We start from the raw sequence: 27,020 nt of genomic DNA, 5'->3' as shown, positions 1-27,020 counted from the left end.
AGCTTCATCCCCGCAGACGGACAGCTAGATGACATTTTTTTGTATGAGTGCTTTGAGTTGTGTCAGGCTGATGCATTAAAAGTCTAGTGTCGGCTAGCGGACTGATGTGCATGCTGTCGATGCAGCTGATGGAGAGAAGCTCACAGCGGACAAAATGTTCCCTTTAAGCCGAGACACTGACTGTTTTCTCCAAGTCGAGTCGACATGGTTTCACTTTAGCTCCATCCCTTTGTTCTTTCCATGTAATGAAGCAGCCTCAGCTGGTTTGTATGAAGACACCACCCTCTCATCCGTGCACCGTGTCCTGCTAGGATTTCCTGTCATCCTCAGAGAGACAAAAACAAAACAAAAAAAATGAAGATGCGGTTCATGCTGAGATGCCTCCAATGGACTCTTAGCATTGCCCTTTTCCTTTGGCCTTCTTCTCCAGTCACCTCCCAAGCATCTCTCTGCAGGCGTAACCCATTCCTGGTGTAAACGGTTGCTAGTGCATGCTGGGAGAAAGAGGCTGCTGCATAATAGTGTGTGTGCCCAATGAGAGCGGAGACAGCAGTGCAAAGCATGCTGGGAGAGAGAGGGACAGAGGGTACACAAGAGTGTGTTCACCACATGAACAGGCACGGCAGCACAGTGCATTCTGGGAAAGTGTTTGTGGCAGGGAGGCAGGCCCTTATATGTGATGAAGTCTCCAGCCGCTTCCTGGCTATCTGTGTGGCTAGTCACTGGTGCGGCTCTCACTGTGGCTTGGCGTTTGGGCTGTTCCCCTCTCTGGACTGGTCTGTGCCTCGGGCCACAGGGCCTCCTAACTGTGCTGACAGCCGCTCTCAGCAGCTTGTCAGGACTTTTCATTGCAAGTACTGACCACCAATTCCTTCACTCCTTTTACTGTGTTTCACTGTGTTGTCTAAGTTGATGCCATAATGGCAAGAGGTGAGAGCAGTGACTGTGAAGCTGTTAAATTTTGCATTGAAGTTGTGCAGCTTCCCATGTAGGTCTGGCCTGTTTGCATGGCTGCCTGCAAGTTGAGGTTTTAAAGAAAGAGGACTGAATCCAATCAATATACATCAGTGGATTTGAATGAGAGTGTACACTGGTCCTTTTCTTCAGACCAGGACCTCAGATTAGATATTCCTGAAAATCCCTAGGACACCCACAATGGGTCGTGCCCTTGATTGGTCCAAATGCACACCAAAACAAGGGCAGTTAATTGGATCAGACAGCAGCAGTGTCAAATTACTTGCTTCTGATTGGTGATACCTGGATACCTGCCCATTTTGGTTCTACTGGACAAAGCTCTTCAACCAACAGCGTCACTGGTGCTGTTGAAGGGTGGGACACGGACTATCATTCTCTGGCTCACTCCAGACTGTCTCTGTCCAGTCTGTCATTTCCTGGAGTCTGTGTTCGGATTCCTCAGTGGTTCATACAGACAGCGGACAGCCGGCGTCTCTGAGTCCATTCTTCCGTGCTGACTTTGGCCGCTGCGTTGGAGCTGTGTGAGGCTAAGCGCTCTGACCACAGCGGCGTCGTCGGACACACGGGCCTGGGTTCTGTCCACCCTGTGGCCTGACCTCCTGACCCGACAGAATCTGCGTCTGGTCCAAGCCCTGGACGTTTCTCACCGAACGCTGACAGGCCGTGGCCTGGCCTGCCTGTGATTGGCTCCGCTCAGGCCCGTGTATTCCAGCATTAAAAGGCGGGCTCATCTCTCCTTTGGTCTGGGAGATTTATGATTCGTTAGCCTCAGAGATGGCCGTATCCAGGGTCGGCTGACAGCGTTCCCAAAGCTGCGCTTTCATTCTTTCTACTGAGCATGTTGGAGCACGGAGTCTAACCGACACCACGGCCAGGCGTAATCCCCAGAGAGCATGGCGGGTCAAGAATGGAGAGAGATCCTTCAGACAACTTGATGAACTGCATTTACGAGGCCGAGCTAAAAGCAGGGCCTACCCGAAACGCTGCTCCGTACAGCCAAAAGCTGACTCTGTGCTGGCACAGGGTTCTGTATCAGACACTTTAAGCTCTGTGTGATTTGAGAAAACGGAGATGAAAGCATAGCTGAGCCATTGCATTATGGAGATCATGGAGTCACTGCAGATCAGCTGGTGCCCCACCATAACACAGCACCCCCCTTCCAAGCCCCCACCCCCTCATCCCCCCAGCCTTGATGCACAGCTCCTTCAAACCAGACGTCTGTTAAACCCGATCCCTGTGTTTCGATTCGGGGAGATAACTACACAGCTGGTAAACAAGTGTCACGGTTTTGCTGCCAGGTCTTTCTTTTCCGAGCCTGGATACGAAAAACCATTGAACTTTATAACAGTCTGTTTCCAATGAGGCTGGGCACATTAGATTCACAGCCTCACCATGCGTCAGTTGGTTGTTATTGCTTCTATCGTCAACACTGTGTTGACGATATTGCAAAGCCCTGCCCTGATGCAATCTTTCAGATTATCAGACTGAATTGTCTCAGGGGGCTCGTTGTGACTTGAGCTACTCCCAATTATTACAACGAGAAAAATAAGCCTCTCTGTGTCATGTTGTCAGCACGCATACTGCACTGGTGAAGTTCAGAGATGAATTGTGTCTTAATTGCAGAACCATTCTTGGGGATAAAACAGGTCAATTAGGAATGTTTCTGTATGATGTTCTGGGTTCTCTATGCGAAGCAAATTAAAAAATTATAACGGCAACGAAAAAAGACAGGAAGAGAGGAACTGCATCTTTCTTTAATTCAGCCCGTTTCTCTTGATTGTGGTGGCATGGCACATCAGACAGAATATCCTGGGAATGAGTTTCTGATCTGGTCTTGAGAGCAGAAGGCCTCAAAGTCCTAAACATTCCCAGAGCACAGATGTTAACAGTTGGCTAATTGTCTCCAACTTCAGCACCTTGATTGGCTACCACATGAATTTAAATATTATTTTTTAGCATTCCTTTTTGATGTATGGACATCACTTGAAAGCTACTTGAATTTAAGGCAGTGCAGAACATGATTGGTTCGAAATTCAAGACAGTAAGTGCTCTTTGAACTTACACTGACAGTAAAGGTGTTCAATGTTCTATGAAAAGGTTTTTAAAAACAACTTGTGTCAAAATTCAAAATACATACTTTCTACAGTGAAAGCAAGACTATCCGTTATAACGAAACCCATTAATTCCAGTCAAATGTGTAAACAGTGAAAGAGGCCTTCTGGTACAAAATATCCAGTAAAATGTTTTTAAAGAGTTCAGATCAAAGATATCATGTCTCTCTCTTTCATAGATATTTTCACTGAATGTGGTGGTCATCGTGTGTCAGCTTCACACTAGTAATTGATTGATTTTTCTTTTTTTCCAGGATCTCCAGTAAGTACCTCTCATCATCTCATCATCATGGTTGTTTACAGTTCAGTGTGTGAGTATAAAACCCAACTGTCCAAACCGGTCTGGTCCAGTTTGGTTCAGTTCAAGTTCACATCCAGGCAGCTTCCCAAAATGGGTAAGTCTCGATGTACCTTGTTCATGTTTGTGGATGGTAAGAGCATCACCCTTTCATCGATTTTGCTTCACAGCGCCATTCCTTACAGGTTCTTTTTCCCCCAGTAACTGTATTTAAACGCTCTGGCAGAAAACCAATAAAAACAAAAAAGCTGAACACAAAGGAGGACTCAGTCACCCCTGGCAACGCCCACGGCCCCAAACTCCATCCCCCTTACCAACCGCATCACCCCCCCACCCCCCACCCCCCCACTTCATCCCCATGAGCACAATATCCACCTTTCCGTTTATTCAGTAGTCCAAGAAGGCACGAGGGAGAAGCCTAGAAGTCTAATAATTGCAAGTTATTTTCCTCTGTGGGGATATAATTACAATTACAGAAAGCCATTACAGATGTCTGTTTGCAGGGAGCTCAGCACTGAGAGCTTGTACAGCTGCCCACTCATTCAATGATATATAATATTCAAGCATCACTTATCAAAAGAGCACAGACTCTGGTAAAACCCTCCTATAGCTAATATTAACGCTGTCGCACAGCGGATAAAAGCCCCTATGTCATACTGCGCACCGTGGAGATCCTTCAGAACGATGCAGTCCTGCTCGTGGTGGAAAGGATAACTCAGTTTTTATCAACGGCTCGTCCCTGCGATTTCCGCTGAGCTCTGACTCACTCTGGACCCCGATTGTTTAGTCTCGGTCCAATGAGAACAGTCATTACTCAGACCTGCGTCTTGCTGTTCACGGACCACTGTCACATATCTGTGCAGATCCCTCAGGGTCAGTTTCTGGCTGTAGAGGAAAACAAAACGAGTCTTATAATGCATAGTTGTGCTTTTATGGATTGTATAAATACAATGTGTTTGTTTGGACCACATCCCATTGATTATTTGTTACACAATTAAATGGAGTGAATAGTTATTAGATAAAAAGTGAAATAAGATTTTAAGAAGGCATAAGTCTCTGAGAAAGGATGTATATATAAACTTACAACATGTCAATTGAACTGCAGTATCAAATCCCTGGGTACATAGCAGTACAACAGATACCTTAGACACTCAAAACATCAGTGTTCAGAGTATGGCTCAGTTATTACAATCCCAGTAAAGAGCACTCATGTTTTTTGAGGTTTTGGTGGAAACCATGTTTAAATCACACACAGGTCTGACAGAGGACTCACCAGCATGTTCCTAGGGTGTGAGAAAACATTAATGTGTGTGCTTCCCTGTAATATGACTGTGTTACAGCATCAGTAGCCCCCATAACGCTATGGTCGTTAACACACACTAATAGTGTTGGGATGTGCTCAATGTCATGTTGTCTCTATGTTGTCCTAACGTTGCCTTGTTGTGTACTCTCTCTAAACCTAACAGGGCACTCCTGGACGGGATGGGTACCCGGTAAATTTCCATTTATTTGGCTATGCTTTGCTTTTTTGACCATCTCTTCCTGTCAGCTTCCTCTAACCCGCCCCATATTCAGAGAAACTGTGTCCTTAATGCACAGAGCACAGAGCATTCCCTTTGTCCAGCAGGTCTCAGGTGTTTTTACCTGTCTCTTTTAGCTCCACACTGTGCTTTTCTCCAAGATGTTCTGAGTTCTGACTCTGTCCTCTGTCAGTTCTACCTGTCCTCGTTCTATACTGAACCTCACAGTGCATACTAAAATATTATTCAGTACCCCTCCTCACTTACCCCATATCTCTGTCTCCATCAGACACATATTGGCATCGGGATCCTGAGTGGCTCAGTTAGTAAGGTGTTTGTCTCAAGTGCAGGCTGAGTTCTATAGCCTGGCTTAAAAAATAGCAGCGTCTGTGGTGCAAATGTGGTGCATTGTGGGACTTTTAGTGGGGACAAAAATAGCTGTTGGCTGCGTGCGAGTTCAGCAGAGGATTACGTTTGTGTCCATTCAGCTCTTCTGCATGACTGTAGAGGGTGTTGTGGTGAGACGAGCCTAATGCACTTGGCATTTGGAAAAAGCATTGTTTAAAAGGGAAAAAAAAGCATGAAAAAACACACACATTGGCATTAATGAGGTAAACCGCGTGAGTGCTGAACGCAGGTTTCCCTCTCTGCCCTGTTCCCACGGCGGTGCGCATGTCGTCACCAGCAGGGGAGTGGTTGAACACAGATGGGAGTGCTCTGTCAGCGGTGGAGCTCCTCCACACTATTTGTGTCTCTGTAAACAGAATGCATGCTGGGAGCCGCCAGTCTCGTTCCCTGTTTACTCCTCCCTGATGGATGCGGCTGCAGGGAGTGGTGCCAGTGCACAAGTGCGTCCACTCACCCGCCTCACCACTGCCCCCTTGGGGCCACTCTGCCTTACTGCAGCTCAGAGTAGCGCTCCGTCTCGGAATGCTCCGGCAGCCTTGTAACACTGCAGTTCCGCCGCCACAGAACTGGTCTCCTGTCATGACTCAGCACTGCCACAGTTCTGCTGTGTCATCTTTAAGGCCCCTTGTTATTCCTGTCATGTTATTGCTACCCTGTCTCAGCTGAGCTCTGTTAGGATACTGCCAGCCCATTTCACGATTCAGGGCTCACACTATTCCGAAGTTCATAACGGTGATGCTCTTTAATATTATTATTAGTATTATTATTACATTATTTTCATTTATCAGACCCTCTTATCCAGAGCGCCTTACATAGGTTACAATTTTTCACATTATCCAATTATACAGCTGGATATTAACCGAGGAAATTGTGGGTTAAATACCTTGGTCAAGGGTACAGCAGCAGTGCCCCAGCAGAGAATCAAACCAGCAACCTTTTGGTAACGAGTCCTGCTCCTTACCACTATACCACACTGCCTCCACATGTCCTGTCACAACTCAGTTCTGCTGAGCTGAGTGCCACTTGCCATATTTTAACCTACTCCTCTCACAAACCTGTGATGCTGTCACCAGGGGTTGTCATCAGGGTTCTGCCACTTTACAGCACAACTGCCCCAACTGCGCTGCTCTGTCACCACCATAGAGCTGTCGGGATAGTGTTCTGTCATGATTTCACTGCCCTGTTGCCAGTCCTCCTGGTCACTACAGTACTCTCAGTGCAAAGCTCACATCCGCAACATGTTTTTCTGGGTTTCATTTATTGTTGACTGTCTTTACTGGAGCTTTCTCTTTTACCCTGAGAGCTTGACACAAATTCATGGACTGTGTCCAGCTCACCTGAAACTATTTCAAACGGTATGCAACAACTGTAATTTAATAATAACATCAATGGGGTATGATCACAAAATGTTTACTTAATGATAAATAAGTTTGTTTCCAGTAATTACTCTCAGTCCAATGCCAGCATACTGAATTTATAATACTACGTGAAAATTTGGCAGAGGTCTTCTATTAATCTATTATATGGTGACCCCTGGTGGATGTGTAGAGAATAAGTTTTAGATTTATTCAGTGATTAATGAGGAGCTACTGCTTGTCATACACTGACAAATATTTTTTCAGTTAGCGTAGTCTGTGGTCTTATTGTTGCTGATTGGTGTTTTAGTCATAACAGCTTTTGCCATGTATTCCTCAGAGTTAGTCCCTGTAAGCAGTGTTTGAACAAGGTTTTCCTTGTTCCTCATTAAGAACATGACATCTGTGTAAACTGGAACACCCCCCCCCCCCACACACACACACACACACACACACGCACACACATACCCCCCACGGAATGTTGAATTGTGTTACAGAAGCTAATAAGCAGCTGTGACTTCCATGCTGTGCTGTAATTGTTTAGTTAAAAGGTGTTTACTTCAGAGTTATTCGAGAGCCCCACTGCTCACAGAATTCACTCAGAAGTCAACACGCAGGCTTTTCAGACCCCATTCTTTTGACATGCAGATAATGCCCTTGCAAAAGCGAAATAAAACTCTGATTAAAATCAGATATAATGCAGAGATCTTGCGTAAGGCAGGGTCCAGAAGCACAGGATCGTCTATGGAGCCTCGTGATGACGTGTTCTGGTGTGAGCCGCAGAGCACTGTGGCGTTGTTGGGGTGTTGACCCCCCCCTGACTGAGCTGGTCTTTTTCCCGGTGTTGGGGCTCACTCTAACCTTCACCCCATTCCATTCCCAGATCCCAGATCCGCCCGGCTCTCGTTCCTGACGGGAAATGCCTGCTCCTAATTATACGTCCGCGGAGGGGCTGTGTGTTTGCATTCGTCTGTGTGTTTTGTTTGGGGGGGGGGGGGGGGGGGGGGACTGTGTGTGTGCATGTGTGCGTGTGTGTGGAGAGTGTCTTTGTGTGTGTGTGTGTGTGTGTGTGTGTAGGTAGGGGGGTCCATGGTCATTATTATTTACAATGCACACTCCCCTTTCTGGTTAGTAGCGGAACAAAAGCCACCCATGAGGATCGGCATCATAGCGCTCTTAATCCGATGACTGGCGAGGAGTCCCGAGCTGTGGCCCTGCTAGAGTGTGAAATGGGAGCAGCAGGCAGGCGTGCGCACCACTAAGAGCTGCCCTGGAGGCCGGGCTAAACTGCCACTACTACTGTTACACTCTCAGTGAGGCCCAGAACATTTTTATCTACCTTCACTACTGCTGCAGTCTCTCATCCTACACCTAAATGGTCATTATCACCAACCCACTTCTGACTGGTTCCTCCCACCTCCCCACTCCTCATTGGTTCACCTCACTTCCCTATACTTTGATGGTTTCATCTCACCCCCCCCACTCCAGATTGGTTCTTCTGTGTAGGGCAGTGTAAGATGCCTGTGTATAAACAGTCTAGCAGTGCCTCACATTGAAATCAATACAAGTCTGAGTTTCTACATTGTTACATTATATTACATTATTGGCATTTAGCTGACGCTCTTATTTAGAGCGACTTACATCGGATACAGTTTTTTTTTCCTGGACAACAACATTATCCATTTGTACAGCTGAACATTTACTGAGTCAATTGTGGGTTAAGTACATTGCCCAAGGGTACAGTAGCACTGCCCCAGTGGGGAATCAAACCGGCAACCTTTCGGTTACAAATCCTGCTCCTTACCTACTACACTCCACTGCCGCCCCGAAAGTGATTGTTCCCACCCAGTTTCAAACCAGGGACCTTTCACGTGCGAGGCGAATGTGATACACTACAGGAACTGACTCTTCTATTCTACTATTTATTTATTCTACTGTTTATGTCTGATCTTAAGTATTCATCAATCTAAACTAAGTAATGGGGACAGCAGTGTGGTCAAATGGTTAATTTTTAAGTTGCATCAGCAGGTCTCTCCGTCTCAGTCAGGTCCAGATGAGCTGGCTCCATTCTCTGGCAACCTGCACTGTAAATAAGAACAAACACAGGAGCCTGTGAAGTGGGTCCAAATCCTGAGACCTCTTAGCAAAGGCCTCGCTCCAGAGCAGGATACACGTGTGGCTAGCCGGGGTTGCAGCTGTAGCGCTGTTACGCTCACTGATGCAAGGGAGTTTGGGTCAGCATCCGTCTCTTTCCTGAAACTCTGTACCCCGCTGCTCCTTCATGTGACCGCACTCAGATCCACTCAGATCCCTCTGTCCCTCCCTCTGCTAGACAAAAATGTATTTCCAAAGGAATGACCCCTGTGGTATTTATTAATGAATGCAAACCCTCAGGGGGTGGCTATTACATTCCGCATTGAGCAACATTTATTTGGCTTGGACTGTGTAAGGGATTGCACCTGGCTGTGAGAACAGAGAGGTGTAGACAGGAGAGGTTAGGGTGGGGGCGGGGCGGGAGGGGGCGGGGAGGATTTCGGAAACAGCTGATGTGAAAGAGCGTGGGCTTGTGGCACTTTTACACTAGTCGTGAAAAAGGCAGCGGTTTTTCTAGCTTGGGGACTATGGTATAGGGGGTTCCTGAAAACATCTCATATTGAGGGCGCATAAACTGAATCACAAAACCAGCAAGGTGACCTTATGGCCACCCCTGATTCTAACCCTAACATCCCAGCAGGGTCAGGTTGGGTGTGTGGGACGGTCAGGTGGGATTCGCATGGCGTTTGTGCATGAACTCATTAGTTTGCGCCCGTAGCGCCAAACCCTCAGCCGCTTGACAGACACAGAATAAAGGCCAACTCAACTCATGCTTTCTCACGTATCCCTATCACCCTCCTCTGCCATTAATCATCGTCAGTGGGTTTGGCTTTCGGTCTGGCGCGATTTTGAGCTCTAAACAATCGAGCCCAGAGTTTGACAGAGCGTTCACGCTGTGTAAACACAGCCAGCACATGCTCACATCGTTCCCATGCTTTCCCAGGTTCCCACAGCCTCGTCCTCAGGTTCTGACGGCCTCGTCCTCAGGTTCTGACGGCCTCGTCCTCAGGTTCCCACAGCCTCGTCCTCAGGTTCCCACAGCCTCGTCCTCAGGTTCCCACAGCCTCGTCCTCAGGTTCTGACGGCCTCGTCCTCAGGTTCCCACAGCCTCGTCCTCAGGTTCTGACAGCCTGGTCCTCAGGTTCCAACAGCCTGGTCCTCAGGTTCCAACGGCCTCATTCTCAGCTCGGAGAGGGAATACTGAAGGAATCCTCTACCCCAGCGTTTCCCAAACCTCTCCTGGAGGACCCCTTGTGCTGCACGTTTTAGATCTCTCCCTGCTCCAACACAGCTGATTCAAAAGATCAACTCATTATGAACTCCTGAAGCTGCTTAATAGCAAACTCCTGAAGCTGCTTAATAGCAAACTCCTGAAGCTGCTTAATAGCAAACTTCTGAAGCTGATTAATAGCAAACTCCTGAAGCTGCTTAATAGCAAACTCCTGAAGCTGCTTAATAGCAAACTCCTGAAGCTGCTTAATAGCAAACTCCTGAAGCTGCTTAATAGCAAACTCCTGAAGCTGCTTAATAGCAAACTTCTGAAGCTGCTTAATAGCAAACTGATCATTTAAATCAGCTGTGTTGGAGCAGGGAGAGATCTAAAACATGCAGGACAAGGGGTCCTCCTGGAGAGGTTTGGGAAACGCTGCTCTAACCTGTACACACAGAGGGAGGTTGATACTGAAAACCGAACTGAATATTTGTCATGCCAGTAGTGTGTCTGTGCCTTCTGCCAGTGGACTTCCTATCTGTTGCCTGTGCCCGGGAGCTGCAAGGCAGTGCTTGTTTGATATCTGTGGCTGCTGTCCACAGAGGGCTGTCTGCCTGACCGGGCAGCAGCCCGTTGCACTGGTTGGCAAGATCACTGAGTTTGGAGCTATAGGCCTCGTGGTGTGCGGCTGGCTGGTGAGGAGGAATGTCTTCATCTTACAGGCGTGTGACCTAAACCGGGTGTGAAGAACGGGTCACCACACAGGTTAGTCTGACATATAAAGCAGGCGGACGTCAGAACCAGTCCCTGTGGGGCTGGTCTGGGATCAGTGACAGACAGCTGAATGAGGACCGGAGGAGCTGTGGGATGGGGTTTATTTTGAGGAGAACCGATCAAGAGAGAATCAGGCCAGAAGAAAGAATTACTCGTGCCACCAGGAATCCTCTAGACTTCAGACTCTCCGATGCAGGGTTATTAAAAATGAGGGGGTTCTGCGTATGACTGATCAGACCAAAAGGAGATGTTGACACTGCAATGAGCTGGGATGTGCCTGAATGGCTGTGGTATGCTTTAAACTGCCTGCTTTGTGCTGGATGTGTCAGCCATCAAAAGGATGCCTGTGAGAGAGGAGCATGACATGTATTCTAGCTCAGAGACATCCAGTAAAAGAATTGTTCTGAGATGGAAAAACAGATTTAAAAAAAATCCAGTCTCTGAGGGTCCTACTGGCATTGGATCCAGATGTGCCTCATCCTGCCTCTCTCCCCATACCCTGATGGGACTAGGATCACAGCCTCATCAAGAAAGATCACAATGTACTCCCCACGGAGATGATCCAATTCAAAGCGTTTTTCTAATCTCCCGTGTCAGTGACAGGACTGTCGATAGCTGGATCCCCCTACCACTGACTTTGTAGGCAACGTGGCCAGAGGTGTCACCAAAAACACGACCCCCCACCCCTCCCCCAGCTGGTCCCTCCCATTCTCTCTCTCCAAACCACTTTCTGTCGGGTGTTGAACTCTGGGAATGAGTAAGGACAGCCATGTATATTCAGGTGCAGCCACAGAGCTGTCAGGGTTTTTATTTGAAGTAATAAATAGAGTCCGCTGTGGTTTTCTTCTGACTCTGTAGACTCCGCAGCCCCTCCCCCTGTCTGTAATTAATACTTTGCAAAGTTTAACAAACGAGCTCTGTCATTCTCATCAGCCCTCATTAGTGCTCGTCTCGGACGCCGTCGTGTCAGATTAGGTCAATTAAACTAATTAGATGAGGCAATTACCATCAGCAGTCCCACCTGGCTGTTGTCTGCTTCACGCGGGCAGGAAGGTCTCCTCCTCGTTCACAGATGGGGTTCAGCGCTTAAAACAAGCTGTACGGCTAATTAGGCCTCTGAGCAAAGAGAAAGTCATAAACGCTGCATTTTCTCCCAGGGAAACTTAAACAGGGAAGCGATTCCCCATCCAGCTGTAAAGTAAATCTACAAAAACATGCTTTAAAAGTCTGCTAATTGGGGCAATGGGGGTGGGGGGGGGGGGGGGGGGGGGGGGGGCTGGACCTCTGGGTGCAGATTCCAAATTTTTACTGTGAATGAGTGGAGTTGGATGGTGACTTGGGGACCTATGGAAGCCTGGGGTTTTGGGGCAGAGAGAGGACAGCAGGCACACAGATGATGGACAGAGGGTTAAAGGTCACCCAGTCAAGGTTTTACAGGCAGTATAATGCTTTCTCCGTCCTCTCTCTGTTTCTCAGCGGTGTAGAATGAAGAGATCTTGGCATTAGTCTAACGGCTTTCTTCGGCCTGTTTTATTTGAATTCCAGGACTTTATTCGTCCTTCTGTGGTCAGTGTGAGGAGAGGACCTTTGTGTGGGGCACAGCATGTGAATACCGCTTCGTTATTTCAACTCCTCATGAGACTGGGTGCTTGTGGTGTCACCTGCCCCTTTTGGGTCCCCCCCCAACCCCATGGCAAGTGATGATGGTCAGAAGGAATGAGGACTAGAGGGGAGGTTGTGTGAAACATGTACTGTATTCACACACCACACACACACACACACACACACAGCATTTTGGAGCTGTAGCCTGTCAGAGACCATAAATCACTGCCAGGTTAGCGCTGGTGTGTGTTTCGCCCTTCCTGTACTTGCTTTGCTCTGGTTCGAGCTCGTTGCCCCTGACCTCGCTACCCTTCATCTACTGATCCCAGAGAGTCATGGTGCTGTTGAGGTAGCTTAAACTCTGCCAGATGCCCACAAATCAACCCAACCATCATTCTGCTGGTAATGGCTTTACCAGAGAGAGAACTCGTTGTCCATCCTTGAAGTCTTTTTTTCTTCCCACTATAGGAGGCCGAGCTGCAGGAAGCCAGGTATTGTGTAAGATGTAGAATTTAATGTACAGGATTTTGCAGAACAGTGATAAAATGCGTTATGCTGAGAGAAGCACGGACTGAGAGTTGACATTTCAGCAGAATGGTGATGTATGACTGCCTGAGTGTGCGAAACAACATCAGACATCAGAGTTTTAAGAGGGAATTATGGGAGTCATACAAAAATGGCCGTTTTTTCAATTTTTTTTTTATTTAGATGCTCTGTATGAAACACTGAGAACCACAGGGGGCTAGTAAATAGCTAAGATTGGGGGGGACTATCCCATTTATCCCTTTATAAGCCATGGAGTTCAAAGGCATAATAACACTTCAGAAGCCTGCGTCGGTTTGGGAATTGCTCCTCTGGATCTTTCACCTGACCCGGGAGATCCAGTAAACTTTATTTCATAGCTGTTAAGTGTGCCTGCAAATCTTACAGGTCACCTTCACAAAAGAGAAGCCGTCAGAGCCTCTCCAGTATCCTCATCAAAGAGGGCCAGTTAATTGCTGTTTATTGCAGAGCTATTAGCTCACTTCTACGTGTTGGAAGCGCTGAGCTATCGTGGGTCACGGGTGTTGAGAATGTTGGGACTGAGAATCCCAGGCACTTGCAAGGAGAGAAGCTATTCACCAATGAGAGTAAGACCCCACCAGGCTTCTGTTTGCCAGCTTCCATCTGTCTCAGTGTGACAGTGAGAAACAATAGAGCTGGGTGTCAAGAGAAATATTTGTGGGAAAACAACAAAATGTCAAACAGAATATTCCATTGCTAACTGGTTAGTTAGCTTGTTACTTCTAGTAGACAGTTAGCTGGTTACCTCTAAACTCCTGAAGTTTAAGGAGCAGTTCGCCAGTATGATTAAGGAGCAGTTAGCCAGTATGATTACTGTTGTGTCTGCTGCCGTTAATAGAAAAATGAGGATCTTTTTATCTTTTTATGATTGTAAATCGGGACCAAAGTACTAGTGTTTTAGTAAGTCACAGTGATAAGAATGTCCTTTTTGTTTGGCACATTGCTATGTGATTTTGTCATGCTGTTATGGCATGCAGAACTCTTCAGGGGTGTGGTTCCATTTTCATGGACTTTGCCTTGAGCCAGACACAAGTTCGCCTTTTCTTTGCAGAGACGATAGCAGCTGCCATTTCAGCACCTGTGACAGAGTGGACAGCGACTTTCTCCTCTGCCCTGAGACATCATGACTAAAATGATTTCCTAACACCAATACTCCCTCTTACACACACATGCACTCACCCTTTCACATACCTCTGTTGATTATCTATTCAACAGAGGTATTCCAACACAAAGGCCAAATGAAATGGTTAAGGCGCTACAGATGTGCTAACGTCTGTATTAGATCAGTAACAGAGCAGAGTGCAATTTAGGCCCTACCAACCATTTCCGCTGTTGAGAAAATGACCTCTGTATGCTATGGAAAATATTGGAAGAATATATTTTTGTTTCTTTGTTCATTGTTTATACTTGTAATTATTATTCTTTCTTCCATGACATCACTGTTTAAACGGGCCCTTGGAAAGCCCTAAATCTTACATGGCCCACGGCACAGATGATAGGTTAGGAGTACACTTGTATGGGAGGTATTTTTAATGAGCAGTGCATGATGGGTCCTGACCCAGTGGCAGAGTGATGCATGTTGGGATTGTGCACTGTGAGCTGTGGTGTCAGAGGTGGATATATGTCATGGAGGAAGGCTTTTCCTTTAACACTGCAAAGCAGCTGGTCTGTGCTGTCTAAACAGACAACAGCTGGTTATTGTCCAGAAACAGTCTAAGACTATGGACAGGGCGGAGACTCTCCTGAAATAGATGATAAACTGGGGTTTCTGGGGTTTTCCAATGCAATCAGTTGAACAGACACTAGATGGGCCAGAGAATGGAAAACGGTTTCAACATTACACATGATAAACGATTGCTTTTTTCCACAATTTCTCTCTCCTTTGTGTATTTTTCACATTTTCATTCTCCTTTTTTCCAGTCTTTTCATCTTTGCTTGCCTTTCCTGTAGGCTTTGTACAGATGTATTTCATAAATAAACAAAAATAAATAAAGCTCTTAAAGTTGTTCTGATGATTTTTTTGTGGAAGAAGAAGCACTGTAAATTCAGATTCTATCAAGCAGAACTCTCGTAATGACATCATCTTAGTTTAGAGTGTAGATCCACAGCCTTGCACAATTGGCATAGTCCTTGAGATTTACAACTCCTGGTTATCCCTTTATAGTTCCTCCGTAATGACCCCCTTTATATGAGAGTCAGGAGTGTAATTCATACCCGTAAGTATAGGTTTTAATATATGTCTTCTACTGATCTTTGCATCTTTCAGGGCCCCCTTGGCTTGGATGGAAAACCAGTGAGTATTCAATTTATATGATCAGGGAGCGGTGACAGATATAGTGACAGGTTTGTGAGTTTGTAAGTGTGATTCATGAGTCTGATACGCACACACACGCACACACACATGCTCTTTCACATTCACGGGCACACTTGGACACAAAGGCACACCCTTACATACCATATACAGAAACGCACTCAAACACGCACAATGGTTGCTATGAGAGGGAAGGATGGCTTTGATACCAGGACGAGCTGTTCACCTGTTCTTCATCAGTGCTGTTTACCATGGCAGACAGAGAGTGAGGCATGAAGCCCTCTGTCACGGTTTCCCCGAATAAGGCACTGCTTTTCTTCAGTATCGCCGCACACATGCAGCATTTCTGACACTAATCACCCACTCTAACCACTTCTGTCTTTGTAAATGTCCTCCTTTGCCTGTTCACAGGGTCCCCCTGGTCCTAAAGGAAGTCAGGTATGTTCACGCACCTCGTCTGTCTTACTGAAATGATGATCAAACTGAGACGAAGCCATTGGACGCATCTCTGGTGTGTTGCCCGGGAAGGGTGACGGGGGAGGAATTTATCAGAGAGGAACACGAGCCAAAAACACATGGGTATCCCCCTCGTCACCCTGACTGTTCCAACGCTCTGACCCACCCCGGTCCACGGTTCCAGCCCTGTCCCATCCGTCAGCCAGTGATGCGGAGCGAGGGTCCTGTTGCTGTCGAGGCTGGGAAGAGGGATGGGCTGGGAACTCACAGGGGAGCTGGAAATAATGGATTCTGCAGCAGAGAGGAGGGAATTTATTTGTCTGAAAAAAGGGGGCCTTTAAAAAGCCATTATATTCAGCCCTCTGTTTAACCGCCTTAGCCAAGGGAAACCCCATTTACCGGTGTGGATATAAACCATTTATAACAGAGTAGGCGTTGTTTAAAAGTAACGCTCTCCAAACATGGCTAACCACTTGATTCCTCTAAAAGAAGATGTCCAACTATTTTTTAGTCTGCAGACATTTTATGGCAACATGAGCTCGTTTTCGTAAATCTCTATCAGGTGTGAAATTAGCCTAACCTCGTGATTATTCGCTTGACTGACCGCCGTTTCCTCATGATGGGAAGCTCTGAAATTTTTGGAGGACATTAGAAGACACTCGCGTGTGAATGTTCACCGCTCGGTGTGGTCATAACGCCAGCGTAACGTCACAGTAATGCCAGAACCCTCGTGAGTTCACCAAGCAGAGGAGCTCCTCTCATTTCCAACGCACGCGCACGGTCAGACGGCCTGAAAGACATTATTAGCAGATGTCCCTGCGTGCAGCCAGTCAGAACAGCCCTGCGTCGTTTGTCATCAGATAGATGACTGTAATCAAGGGATCGGGGAGAGCCTGGGGGAATTCTGGGGTCGAGCATCTTCAGGAAGTAGATCAAACAGGCGGCCCTCCTCCCCCTGCCTTCTGTCAGCCTGTGGTCAAGAGAGTGCTCACTGTTTTTGGTTATGGCTAATAGCTCCATCTGTAAAGAGCAGATTTACACCTCATTAAATATGAAATCCGTGCAATGAAAAAGAACAAAAACATGCATCCTTTTGTTATGTTTATGCTTTTGGAATCCTCGGCACATTTCCTCTGGCTTTTAACAGGGATGATGAGGTTTTGCTGACCTGTGGTCAGTCATCAGTGGTTGAGGAAGGGACTGTGAGCCTGCTTCCTGAACAGCCCAGTCAGTGTTGATTTTTCCTACCATTCAAACAGTGTTTACCAGCAAAGTGGACGTATTGCTTCTATGATCATGTCTGTTACTTCTGACAAACTGTGTCACATTATTCCCTCCTTTTCTTTGTCTCCCAGGGACCACCTGGACCTAAAGGAGATAAGGTACTTTCAGACATCACATCTCTCCCCCTGTGAAAGAAGTAATGTTTGATATCCCTGCAGAGGGCCCGTATATCGTAGACATCGCTTGTGTCAAAATGTGAAAAACGTTATGCCATGTTGGAGAACTCTGAGCTACGCCCCACTTCAAAGTTTCCAGATGTTTTCAGAAGACTCAAGCTCCTCTGTCCTCTTCACAGTAGTGGCGTTGTTTTGCAGTGGTGCAAGGAGAACGGGCACGAGCCCAAAATTGCGCAAGCTGCACCTCTCTAGGCTAGCGTAGGCGCAGAAAATTCAAAATGGCGGTAAACACAGTCTTCCAGACTGCAGTGTCCCCACTGATTAAAAACAAAAAAAACTTGAGCAAACTGTGTTTATGTAGTCTTGTGTTCCCTAATCACACAAGTTTCATTGTGTTTACATGACCTACAATAGAAACATGCCTCCATTTAGTCTTAGTATGGTTGAGGCTGTTAGAGGGAAGTCCTTGCTCAACGTTACTTATACTCTGCACAGTCCCTTGGGTTTTGGTTGTCATCCAATGTCATTGTTTCCTACATTTGTGAATAATCTCTTTGTGTTTGTTTTTTTTTTTTTGCAGGGCGACCAAGGAGACATCGGACCGAGGGTATGTTATGGTCTGAGTCAAACAATCAATCACCATTTATTTAGTCCGGTTCCTTTCATAGGGTTTATTGTGACAGAGCATTCTGCAAAACACCACAGAGAAATCAAATCAAATCAAATAAATTAAACTAAATGCAAATATGATTAAATTGATATAACATGTAGAATGGGCACTCGGTATTGTACATCAGGGTCAGGTGATCAGAATGATACAGAAAGGACAAAATGCAAACAGGATGAGAGTGACCAATAAAGGGAGGCAGTGGTAAACAAATCCAGAATATTAAAACAGCAGAGAGTATAAAACTATTTCCACACATAAGAATCAGGAATGATTGCCTGCATCATCCTTTCTGTTACATATCAAACAGGATAACAGAATAAACAAGAAAAATCCGCCACCATGTAATGCATATGAAAAATATTAAATGTGTTTAAAAGTAGAGTATTATTTTTAGCCCTAATCAGCAGCAGCATCCCTTTTTTTTTAGACATGCCTGAGCTCCCTCTCACCCCCCTCACCTGACACCTCCTTCCCATGGCTCACAGCAGAGAGAATTATGGGCCGTCACAAATCAGGAAGCAAAGGGAAGAGACGGGAAGATTGGCACACTTTGTACTATTTTTAGCAGCTAAAAACATCCCAGAGCCATGATCAGTCATGTCCTGCTTAACCCACACGTGCATGGGCGCACACACACACGCACACACACACACACACCCATACACACACACACACACACACACACGCACACACACACACCCATACACACATGCACGCACACACACACACACACACACCCACGCATTTATGTACCAAGCACTTATGCATATCCACATGCGCACACACACACACACACACACACACACACACACACACACCCACGCACTTATGTACCAAGCACTTATGCATATCCACATGCGCACACACACACACACACACACACACACACACACACCCACGCACTTATGTACCAAGCACTTATGCATATCCACATGCACACACACACATACACACACACACACCTATGCACTTATGCACCTCCACACACACACACACACACACACACACACATACTCCGGCTACACCACAGGCTGATATTCATTACCAGTCCTTTGTACAGCGCACCCCCCTCGTGGCATTGTGACATTTGGTATGTGTCTTTTACAGTGTGGCTGGGATTAGAACAGGCCCCAGTGTAAACTCCTCCACCCCTGTTGTGGTCAAAAACCTTGTGGAAAAAGGTCTTAAAAACCTCTCCAGTAAAAAAGAGAAATGATGAGAGAAAAAATGTAATGGTAATAATAAAACTCTCCATTAAAACCCAGGAATTTAGACTCCAAACCAGAAAAATTACCTTTGAGGGAGGGCCGGTTTCCAACGAGCCATGCCTTTCGCAATTCAGGGTGAAGCCGTGGTTAAGACAGTTTGTGTTTTTGTTTTCTTTTTCGGGAACTGTTGAGGTCATTTCTTCAGCAAAGGTGTAGCTAACTGACAGACTGCGCTGGATGACAAATGGTTTCACGAATAGCACTGTGAACATCACTGACAACTTGCAGGGGTTTCTCCCATCCTGCCTGTCTCTATAGCTGCCATTGTGCTGAGATCAGACAAATTTGAAATACATTAAACAGCGGTGTCACACGCTTGATTATGTAACAGAATGCGTGTCTCTCCTGCTGCTGATGCGTATCAAACATGTCTGTACCTTAAACACATGAAGACTCGGTCATGGAGTTACTATTAGAAACACATGCTCCGGACTGGGGAATATTTTTTTTATGAATTTGATCTTCAACTGTTCTTAATAGGAATCTATAAATGGAGCTGGTTTAACAGCAGTGTCAAGGTCATGGGGTATGACTGTTTTGATCAAAGGGCGCTTGTGTAATTTGCTGTGAGAGTCAACAGATCCGGGGTCAGCCAAACCCAATGGAACAGAACCGCTCTGTGTGACATCGATTTAGATTCGACCCCCGTGTGGGGTGGGAGGGGGGGGACATGTGCCGAGCAGGGCTTTAAACCTCCCAAAAAAACGGCCTCAACCACCGTCCCGAACGATCACAGATGGCTCTGCCTCAGGGAGGTCTCTTTTTAAGTGCCCTTGTTCTCTGAAGATGTGAACGGAGTCTTCCCTCAAGTTGAAGTGCACTGCTCCTGACAGCGCCTGTCTGTGTCTATCACCCAGTGGGGTCTGAGGGCTTCTCTCTGGCCCTGTGTGGGGAATTAAAAAAGTCACAGTCACAAGGGTGCATGATGGGATGTAATTTATGGTGCGGTCAGAAACATTTCTCAAAATTCACGTGTTTTTTTTTTTTAACCTTACCATAACCTGTTAGTTTCCTGAGAGATTTCAGGGCAATTTTGAGCGTAGAATGATGTGTGTTCTCAGAAATGTCAGGGTATCATCCACTTAGCTCTCTGCACAGAACATTAAGTGGAAAAATAAATGTTGCTCTTGAAAGCTGTGCTCACCACTAAGATATGAGCACTTAACATCCGCTGTAATCCTGGATGTTCTTTAACAAATGCAACCGGACAAAAAAAAAAAATGGGGAAAAAAGTTGCTGAAAGTTTAGACCTGGTGGTTTGACCCCATGTTGCCCTTGATGAGTAAGGTGAACCTCTGAATTATGCTGTCCTCAGCAGGGGTCAGCTGATGGCAGGAAATGGAGTTTCCCTCAGGGTGGGGGCCACAGTTACGTCCCCTCCCACCACCACCCCTCCCCCACCCACGCAAACCAATTAAAGCTCTTTAAGCTCCATTAATGCGGCTCTTAGCTCAGGATGGCAGGGGGCTTTGAAAGCACATGGAGTGAACTGTGGACTGCACTTGACCTCTGACCCTTAGTGTAGGGAAGTGGCCATGTATCATTGTCACAACATGCCTGCCGAGACATCTTTCACCTTCAGTGCCAGCATGAGTTCAGGACCAAACACACATCGCATAGGCACGCAACAGACCTTTAAAACAGGCAACGGAGGCATTTCAAAGCACTTCTGTTAAAAGCAGAATGTATTCCCAAAAATAAGAGTTCTTCTGATCTCCAAGCGCTTTACGGACTCTCTCGGGGAAAGCGGATTTTTAGGGACTGAATCGCTGTTTGTCTTTGAGTCAGACAATCACAGGCCTGTGGGGAAGATGGCAGCGTAATTGCCTGTACACAGGGGATCACCACAGTTACTGTGAAGCCCATGTGTGCATGGGGAAGGTTCTGGGGAGATGGGGGGAGAGGATGGTGGAGGGGGGGAATGGATGGGGGGGTTGAATAAAGAGTGAATATGACACTAGAGAGGGAGGCTGCGGTGTCAGAAACCTCAGCTATCCTGACCTCACCACAACTCTGTAACAGGAACCACATGGCCAAGTTGGCACCTCTCCCCTCCCTCCACACAGTGCCCTAAGAGGGGAATCTATCAGGGATAAAAGGGGCACCGTCTGCAATTACCCATGGCAGGAGAGCTGCTGAAGAGGCTGAAGGAAATTCGTTATGATATAAACCATCGTACGCTATCGTTACACAAACAGCCTCCTGTGGTGTTACACAGACAGACGGACAGACCGATAACTGCTTAGATTTCATAAACGGCGATCTAGGGACGGACGGGTCAGGATGATGAATGGGGTATGTGTTAGACCAGAGGCAGGGTGAGACATTCAGAGCTGATCTGTCTGTGCTGTGGCCCTGTGACATTGTCAGGACGTTTCACCTGTAGAGGTGCGTCTCTCTTGCCTGTCGCTTCCTTATGCGATATACTCACAGTCTCCCACCCTTTCCTGTGTTTCTGCTACCCCCCCTCCTCCCCACCAGGGACTGCCAGCCCAAAGCGTCTCCGCAGGTCTGCTCAGTAATCAGATTCTCACACTGAAGGTTTGTCCCTTCTCTCTCTCCGTACCGCCCGCCTCCACAGTGGCCTCTTTCACAGACTTGTCTCCTCTGTCTCCATTGGCCCGATGCTCCACCCTTCGTTGGACCACTCTAGCTCTCTCCTTCCCTCACCTCACAAGATGTGGTCTCCTCTTTAATCTCCCTCTCTCTGTTTTCTCGTCCTTCCTGTGCCTTTCGCTCTCCCCTCCCCTCCCGCCTCCTGACCCAGATGGTCTTTCCTCGCTTCGACCACGGCTTTCTCTCTGGCGATCAGCCCAACTTTCAGAGGCGCATCCTGAAGGTAGATCACGTGTGCACCCCTGCATTTCTCCATTTCTGTCCACCTCACTCCCCTCCTTCCATCTCTCTCTCCCTTTCCCTCTCTCCCTTTTTCTCCTTTCTCTGTCTCCCTGTTCCTTCTCTCAGTTTCTCTTCCACTGTCTCTCTCTCTCACCCTCCTTTCCTCCTCCCTCTCACTGTCTCACCCTCTTTCAGTCTCTCTCCCTCCCTCCCCCTTTCTTTCTATCAGTCTTTTCCCTCCCGTTTCCATCTTGGTCTGTTTCTCCATCTCCCTATTTTGCTGTCTTACCTTCTCCTCTGCTGTCTCTCTCTCTCTCTTGCTCTCCTTTGCTCTTTCTCTCTCTCTCGTCATTCACTCTCGCTGTCTCACCCGCTCCCTCTCCCTGCCTGTCAGTCTTTCTCCTCCCCCCTTTCTCATTTCCTCCCGCTGCCTCTCACTCTCTGACTGGTCCGTGGCCTTTCTTTTGTGTCTCTGCTTTATCTGGCCTAATGGATCGTGTGTTTTGAAATATGCGTCTGTTTCAAACTAAAAGAAAGCAGAGCGGCAAACATGCCAAGCCTCTTTTGGAATGTGCGTGTTTTTCATTATACTCCCAATCCATTCGCTTTGTTGGTAGAGCTTTATGCTGAGGAATATGCCTGCCAAAGCTATGCTAATTAGCGAACAAAAATAGTTTCTGTATTTTGGTGGTAAAATCGCTGGAAATCACTTTGGAATAAGAGTTTTTTTATTATTATCATTTGAACACATCAGTCTACCCAGATGTCTGTTTTGAAGCATGGTATTGCTGGCATGCTGGCATAATCTGTGGTCTGAACCAAATTCTTTGGATTTGTGAGAGTGACGGCTAAAATTCTACCAACACTGATCTCTTAGAGACTCGCATGAGAAGCCAGATTTTTGTAGGCCTTTAGTGGTTCAGTTGAAATGTCTCTGACAGGCCAAATAAGACTGTTCCTCACTTTGTCCATGGTATACATAGCTAGCAAAGCTAGAGAAGAAGTAGCACATACCATCAGAACCAACTGACTACACAGCCATGGTGTAATCCCACATATAAATTGAGGAAATTGGGTTTGTAACATATTCTCATGAAGAATTTCTCACCCATTGGTCAAGTAGAGTGTTTGTGCATATGTGTGTGTGTGTGTGTCTGTGTGTCTGTGTGTATATGTGTATGTGTGTGTGTGTGTGTGTGTGTGTCTGTGTGTGTGTGTGTGTGTATGTATGTGTGTATGTGTGCGTGTGTGTGTGAGTGTGAGTGTGAGTGTGTGAGTGTGTGAGTGTGTGAGTGTGTGAGTGTGTGAGTGTGTGTGAGTGTGAGTGTGTGAGTGTGTGAGACTAATGAAATGAATTATCTTTGTCCCTGTCCTTTTTTTGTTTGTCTTTCTTGTCCTCAGGGTGATCAGGGTCAGGCTGGCCCCCCCGGTCCCCCGGGGCCACCGGGGTCCCCAGGCCCCAGAGGACCCCCCGGAAACACAGGCAAGGATGGCCCCCGAGGGGCCCCTGGAGAACCGGTAAGATCCCAGTGTCACTGCGGTCATCTTCTACACCGGGGTGATACCGGGAGCGGAGTGCATCGGGCCCTGGTGTCCACTATTGAGGTCCCATGTCAGGCTCCTCTGTTGATCTTCCTTATCAGACTCCACCACTGAACTCCCACATTAGTCTCCACTGGTGAGCTGCACTGATGAGCTCCACTCCCGTGTCAGACTCTACGTTTGAGCCTCCCTGTCCGCCGTTGAGCTGCTGAGTTAGGCTGTTGATCAGAGGGAAGCATACTCCGCACGCTGAGCCCCCACAGACAGCGACCGCTCCTTACACCAAGCCACAGTGGCTCCTGAGTAGAGTGCAGAAATAGCAGCCTAATCCCCATCTCATCTGGTTTGTGTAAGAGAAGACAGCCACAGAGATTTTTCAATGCCCCCCCCCCCCTCGTCGCATGTTCCCTGTAATAGATATGGCACAAGCTTGGGTTCAATAACAGTTTGGCTTCGCCTTGAAACAATGGCCCTCACTCCGAGCTAACGTGTTTTTTCCAGATTAAGTTTATCACTTCAAAGGTCAATGCATTTGCACAGACACCATCAAAAAAAAATTGTGGTTAGAAGCATGTCTGTAAGGTAATTTATTTCCCCCCCGAATGGAGGAATTTGATGCCTCCCACACTGCTGTTGGCCACTACAATGAACCGGTGGGTTGAGTGACATTCTGGGACTCTTTAGGGTGAGAAACAGCTGACGTGTTCAAATCCTACAGACAAATGAAATAAAAACCCAACATGGGAACCAAAAAAAAGAAGGAAATGCATTTACATGAAAGGGCAGCAATGGAAACGGACAAACGTGTTTGTTCTCCTGTTTCTTTCTTTAAAGTTCCATTTCAAATTGATTATAAGTATTGCGAAATCTGAAACATAACAAAATAAAAGTACATCAGATCCCGCTCCATCTTGTAAGCAGATGTTGCAGTGTCAAAATATCAAAGAAGTCCCCTTTCTCTTGTTTTTTTTCTTTAATTCTGTTTTCTTTTTCTTTCCAAATCTTCTTCATTTGCAGTTAGAGAGGAGTAGGGCAAGGGGTGGAAACTGGGGAAATGGCATTACTGAGCATGTGGGGGAAGAGGGTAGCAGGTTCTACAGGGTTGGGTCACTTGGAGGAGTTTTAGAGCGGTGCCCGTTTGAAAGGACAGGGCACAGAGACTCAGTTGTGTCCTTATCACTGGCATGCCAGAGCAGAATCTGTCATGGATAATCAGGCTGGACAGTGCAGACCCCGGCCCAAAGGAAACCGGCAGCTCACCTCCAGCACTGGTGACCTCACTAGCGATATCCACCTGGCACCACCACACACAGCCCCTGTGCTGTTTATCTGAGTCCTTTAAACCAACATTCAGAGACCAGCCATGGAGCTGTAATGTCCAGGGTGTGTGTGGGTGTGGATGTATGGGTGTGGGTTTTGGGGGGATAAAATACTGCAAAAGACAGGGAAGAGGGAGTATGGGAGACTGGGCAGCATCCCTCAGTATTGTTGTTACATGCTGTTTATTTGTGAGCAGATGTCATTAGAAGGTAAAGCACTCCTGCTAATCTAATGAACCATAACCAACCCCAGCCAGGACCTCCTGTCCAGGCATTGATGGTGCTTTCTCACTACCATTTGATGGAACACTGACACCTAGTGGTGGCTTTGCAGAATGCAGGTTTTATGCACCTGAAAGGTTCATGTGTTACACTGTACTGATATGCCTTTGTCCTCCACAGGGAGCTCCTGGGCGAGATGGCATGGAGGTGACTGACATGCATGTTACACCTTAGTTGTGTGATACGCTAATACTTGTATATTATTATTATGCACAGACTAGCATCATAATCCACAGTTGTTTCTTCATTCTTACAACTTTCTTTGTTTTTATACATAGGGACCAAGAGGCCCACCTGGAAAAGATGTAAGTACCTGCTATGTATGCCAATCAGAGCATCCACAGAACCTTAGGGGTTAATTTAATGCTTGTTGGAGTGTACTGTATATGCCCATAATGGAGCTTCAGAAACGGCAAAGGAATTACGCATGTACACGTCACCTTTAAATTTACCTGTGAAAAATAGCACAGAAGACAGTCCAGGTGGCTGAAACAACTTTGCATTATTTGCCCTTTCTGAAAATTAAAAATAATGTTTTCACTTAAACACATGGAAATACTGTTGGATTTACTGCAGCTGTGGGACTGCCAGTCTTTTACTTTGGAAGCAAACACACACACACACACACACACACACACACACACACACACACACACACACATTGACATCCTGTCACCCATTAATCACTCTTACCCTTCCAGCCCCTGAATAAGTCTTTTGGCAAAGATCTCAAGGCTCATTGCTCATGTTCATTAAGATAAATACAGTGCAGGACCTGATTAACTGATCTGTATATTATCTTGACAGCTCATCTCATCATCTGTGTCTGTTATCGGCACATTCAGGCTAAATAGGCATCAGTAAATCTTTCACGGTGCTGCTCAGAATTCATCCCAGTGAAATAAGGCAAAGTTAACTGTGTTTCGTCTGACCTCGCACACAGCACGTTACAGCAGAACCCAGCTTTCAATTAGGTTTAAGGTCATACATTTGCTGGGAAGACCATGTACTGTATAGAGTAGGAGATGCGGATCTGAGAGACCAATCACAGCTGCGCTGTTCGGCACCTTCCACATCAGCATATGCGGTGCACATGGCATTAATTTCATCCCATTATCTGTCACGGGAATAGCTACATCTTTGGGCTTATAGCCACCCAATGGTGTAATAAATCTGAAACAGGCACTGATTATTGCTGTATAATAGATGAAGCATGCGTTCGGTAGCACACGTCCATGTGCCTATCTGTGTGTGTGTGTGTGTGTGTGTGTGTGTGTGTGTGTGTGTGTGTGTGTGTGTGTGTGTGTGTGTGTGTGTGTGTGTGTGTGTACGTGCATGTGTGCGTGCGTGTGCCCATGAGCCAGATGATGACCCCTCCTTGACCCCACTTTTTATTTTTAACAGGGTGAAGATGGTGAGCAGGGTTTTCCAGGACCACAGGGACCCCCAGGGTCAAAGGTCAGAAGATAATGCTAATGCTAACTATACCGTGCGCGGCATCCACACCCTGAGCAAAGCACAGCAGTTCTCTATCAGCCCTGGGAATGGACGGCACCGGTCGACCTCTCGATCCCCCCGCCCTCCACGTAGCATCTCCCTTTCTCCTTTCATCGTTGCACTCTCACACAGATTAGCATAGGCCTCTCCTGTTCAGGGCGCCCCCTCTTTCACGGGCACTGTGTTCCATGTTAGAGTTATCACACAGGCCCACTGCAGGGGTGACGTGGTATACACACTCACACAAACGCGCTCACACACACACGGCCTCTGTGTGGCTGTGAGGTGGCCACGGGCGGAGTGCCAGGGGGACAGGGGTGCCCGCCGCTCCGCGGCTCGGTGACGCAACCGCGCGTTCGAAACGGTCGGAAAGCTCCAGCTGAGACACAGCGGCCGTTCGCCCCGTGCCAGCACTTTATCTGGCTAACAGCGCCATTAATCTGACATCTCAGTCAGCGGCGGACAGGACCTTGGCTGCCGGCGGTGAGAGCTGTCGATGTTTGCGGTCGCTGGCAGGAGTGAAACT

General features: G+C 47.0%; 1 protein-coding gene across 1 annotated transcript in view; it reads left to right on the top strand.

The window, feature by feature from the left end:
- The window catches only part of si:dkeyp-44a8.4 (collagen alpha-1(XXIII) chain), a 155,592-nt gene that overhangs the window by 115,598 nt on the left and 12,974 nt on the right, over window positions 1-27,020 (top strand). The window contains exons 4-14 of the mRNA XM_036547747.1: window positions 3,341-3,348; window positions 4,851-4,877; window positions 15,178-15,204; window positions 15,634-15,660; window positions 17,034-17,060; window positions 17,659-17,685; window positions 21,784-21,855; window positions 23,256-23,372; window positions 25,118-25,144; window positions 25,276-25,302; window positions 26,402-26,455. Of these exons, the coding sequence (XP_036403640.1) occupies window positions 3,341-3,348; window positions 4,851-4,877; window positions 15,178-15,204; window positions 15,634-15,660; window positions 17,034-17,060; window positions 17,659-17,685; window positions 21,784-21,855; window positions 23,256-23,372; window positions 25,118-25,144; window positions 25,276-25,302; window positions 26,402-26,455 (440 nt within the window). The remainder of the gene's footprint in view (window positions 1-3,340; window positions 3,349-4,850; window positions 4,878-15,177; window positions 15,205-15,633; window positions 15,661-17,033; window positions 17,061-17,658; window positions 17,686-21,783; window positions 21,856-23,255; window positions 23,373-25,117; window positions 25,145-25,275; window positions 25,303-26,401; window positions 26,456-27,020) is intronic.

The sequence above is a fragment of the Megalops cyprinoides genome, chromosome 16, assembly GCF_013368585.1.
Source record: "Megalops cyprinoides isolate fMegCyp1 chromosome 16, fMegCyp1.pri, whole genome shotgun sequence".
In the NCBI taxonomy this organism is placed as follows: Eukaryota; Metazoa; Chordata; class Actinopteri; order Elopiformes; family Megalopidae; genus Megalops; species Megalops cyprinoides.
This window is presented reverse-complemented; position numbering and strand designations above follow the sequence as displayed.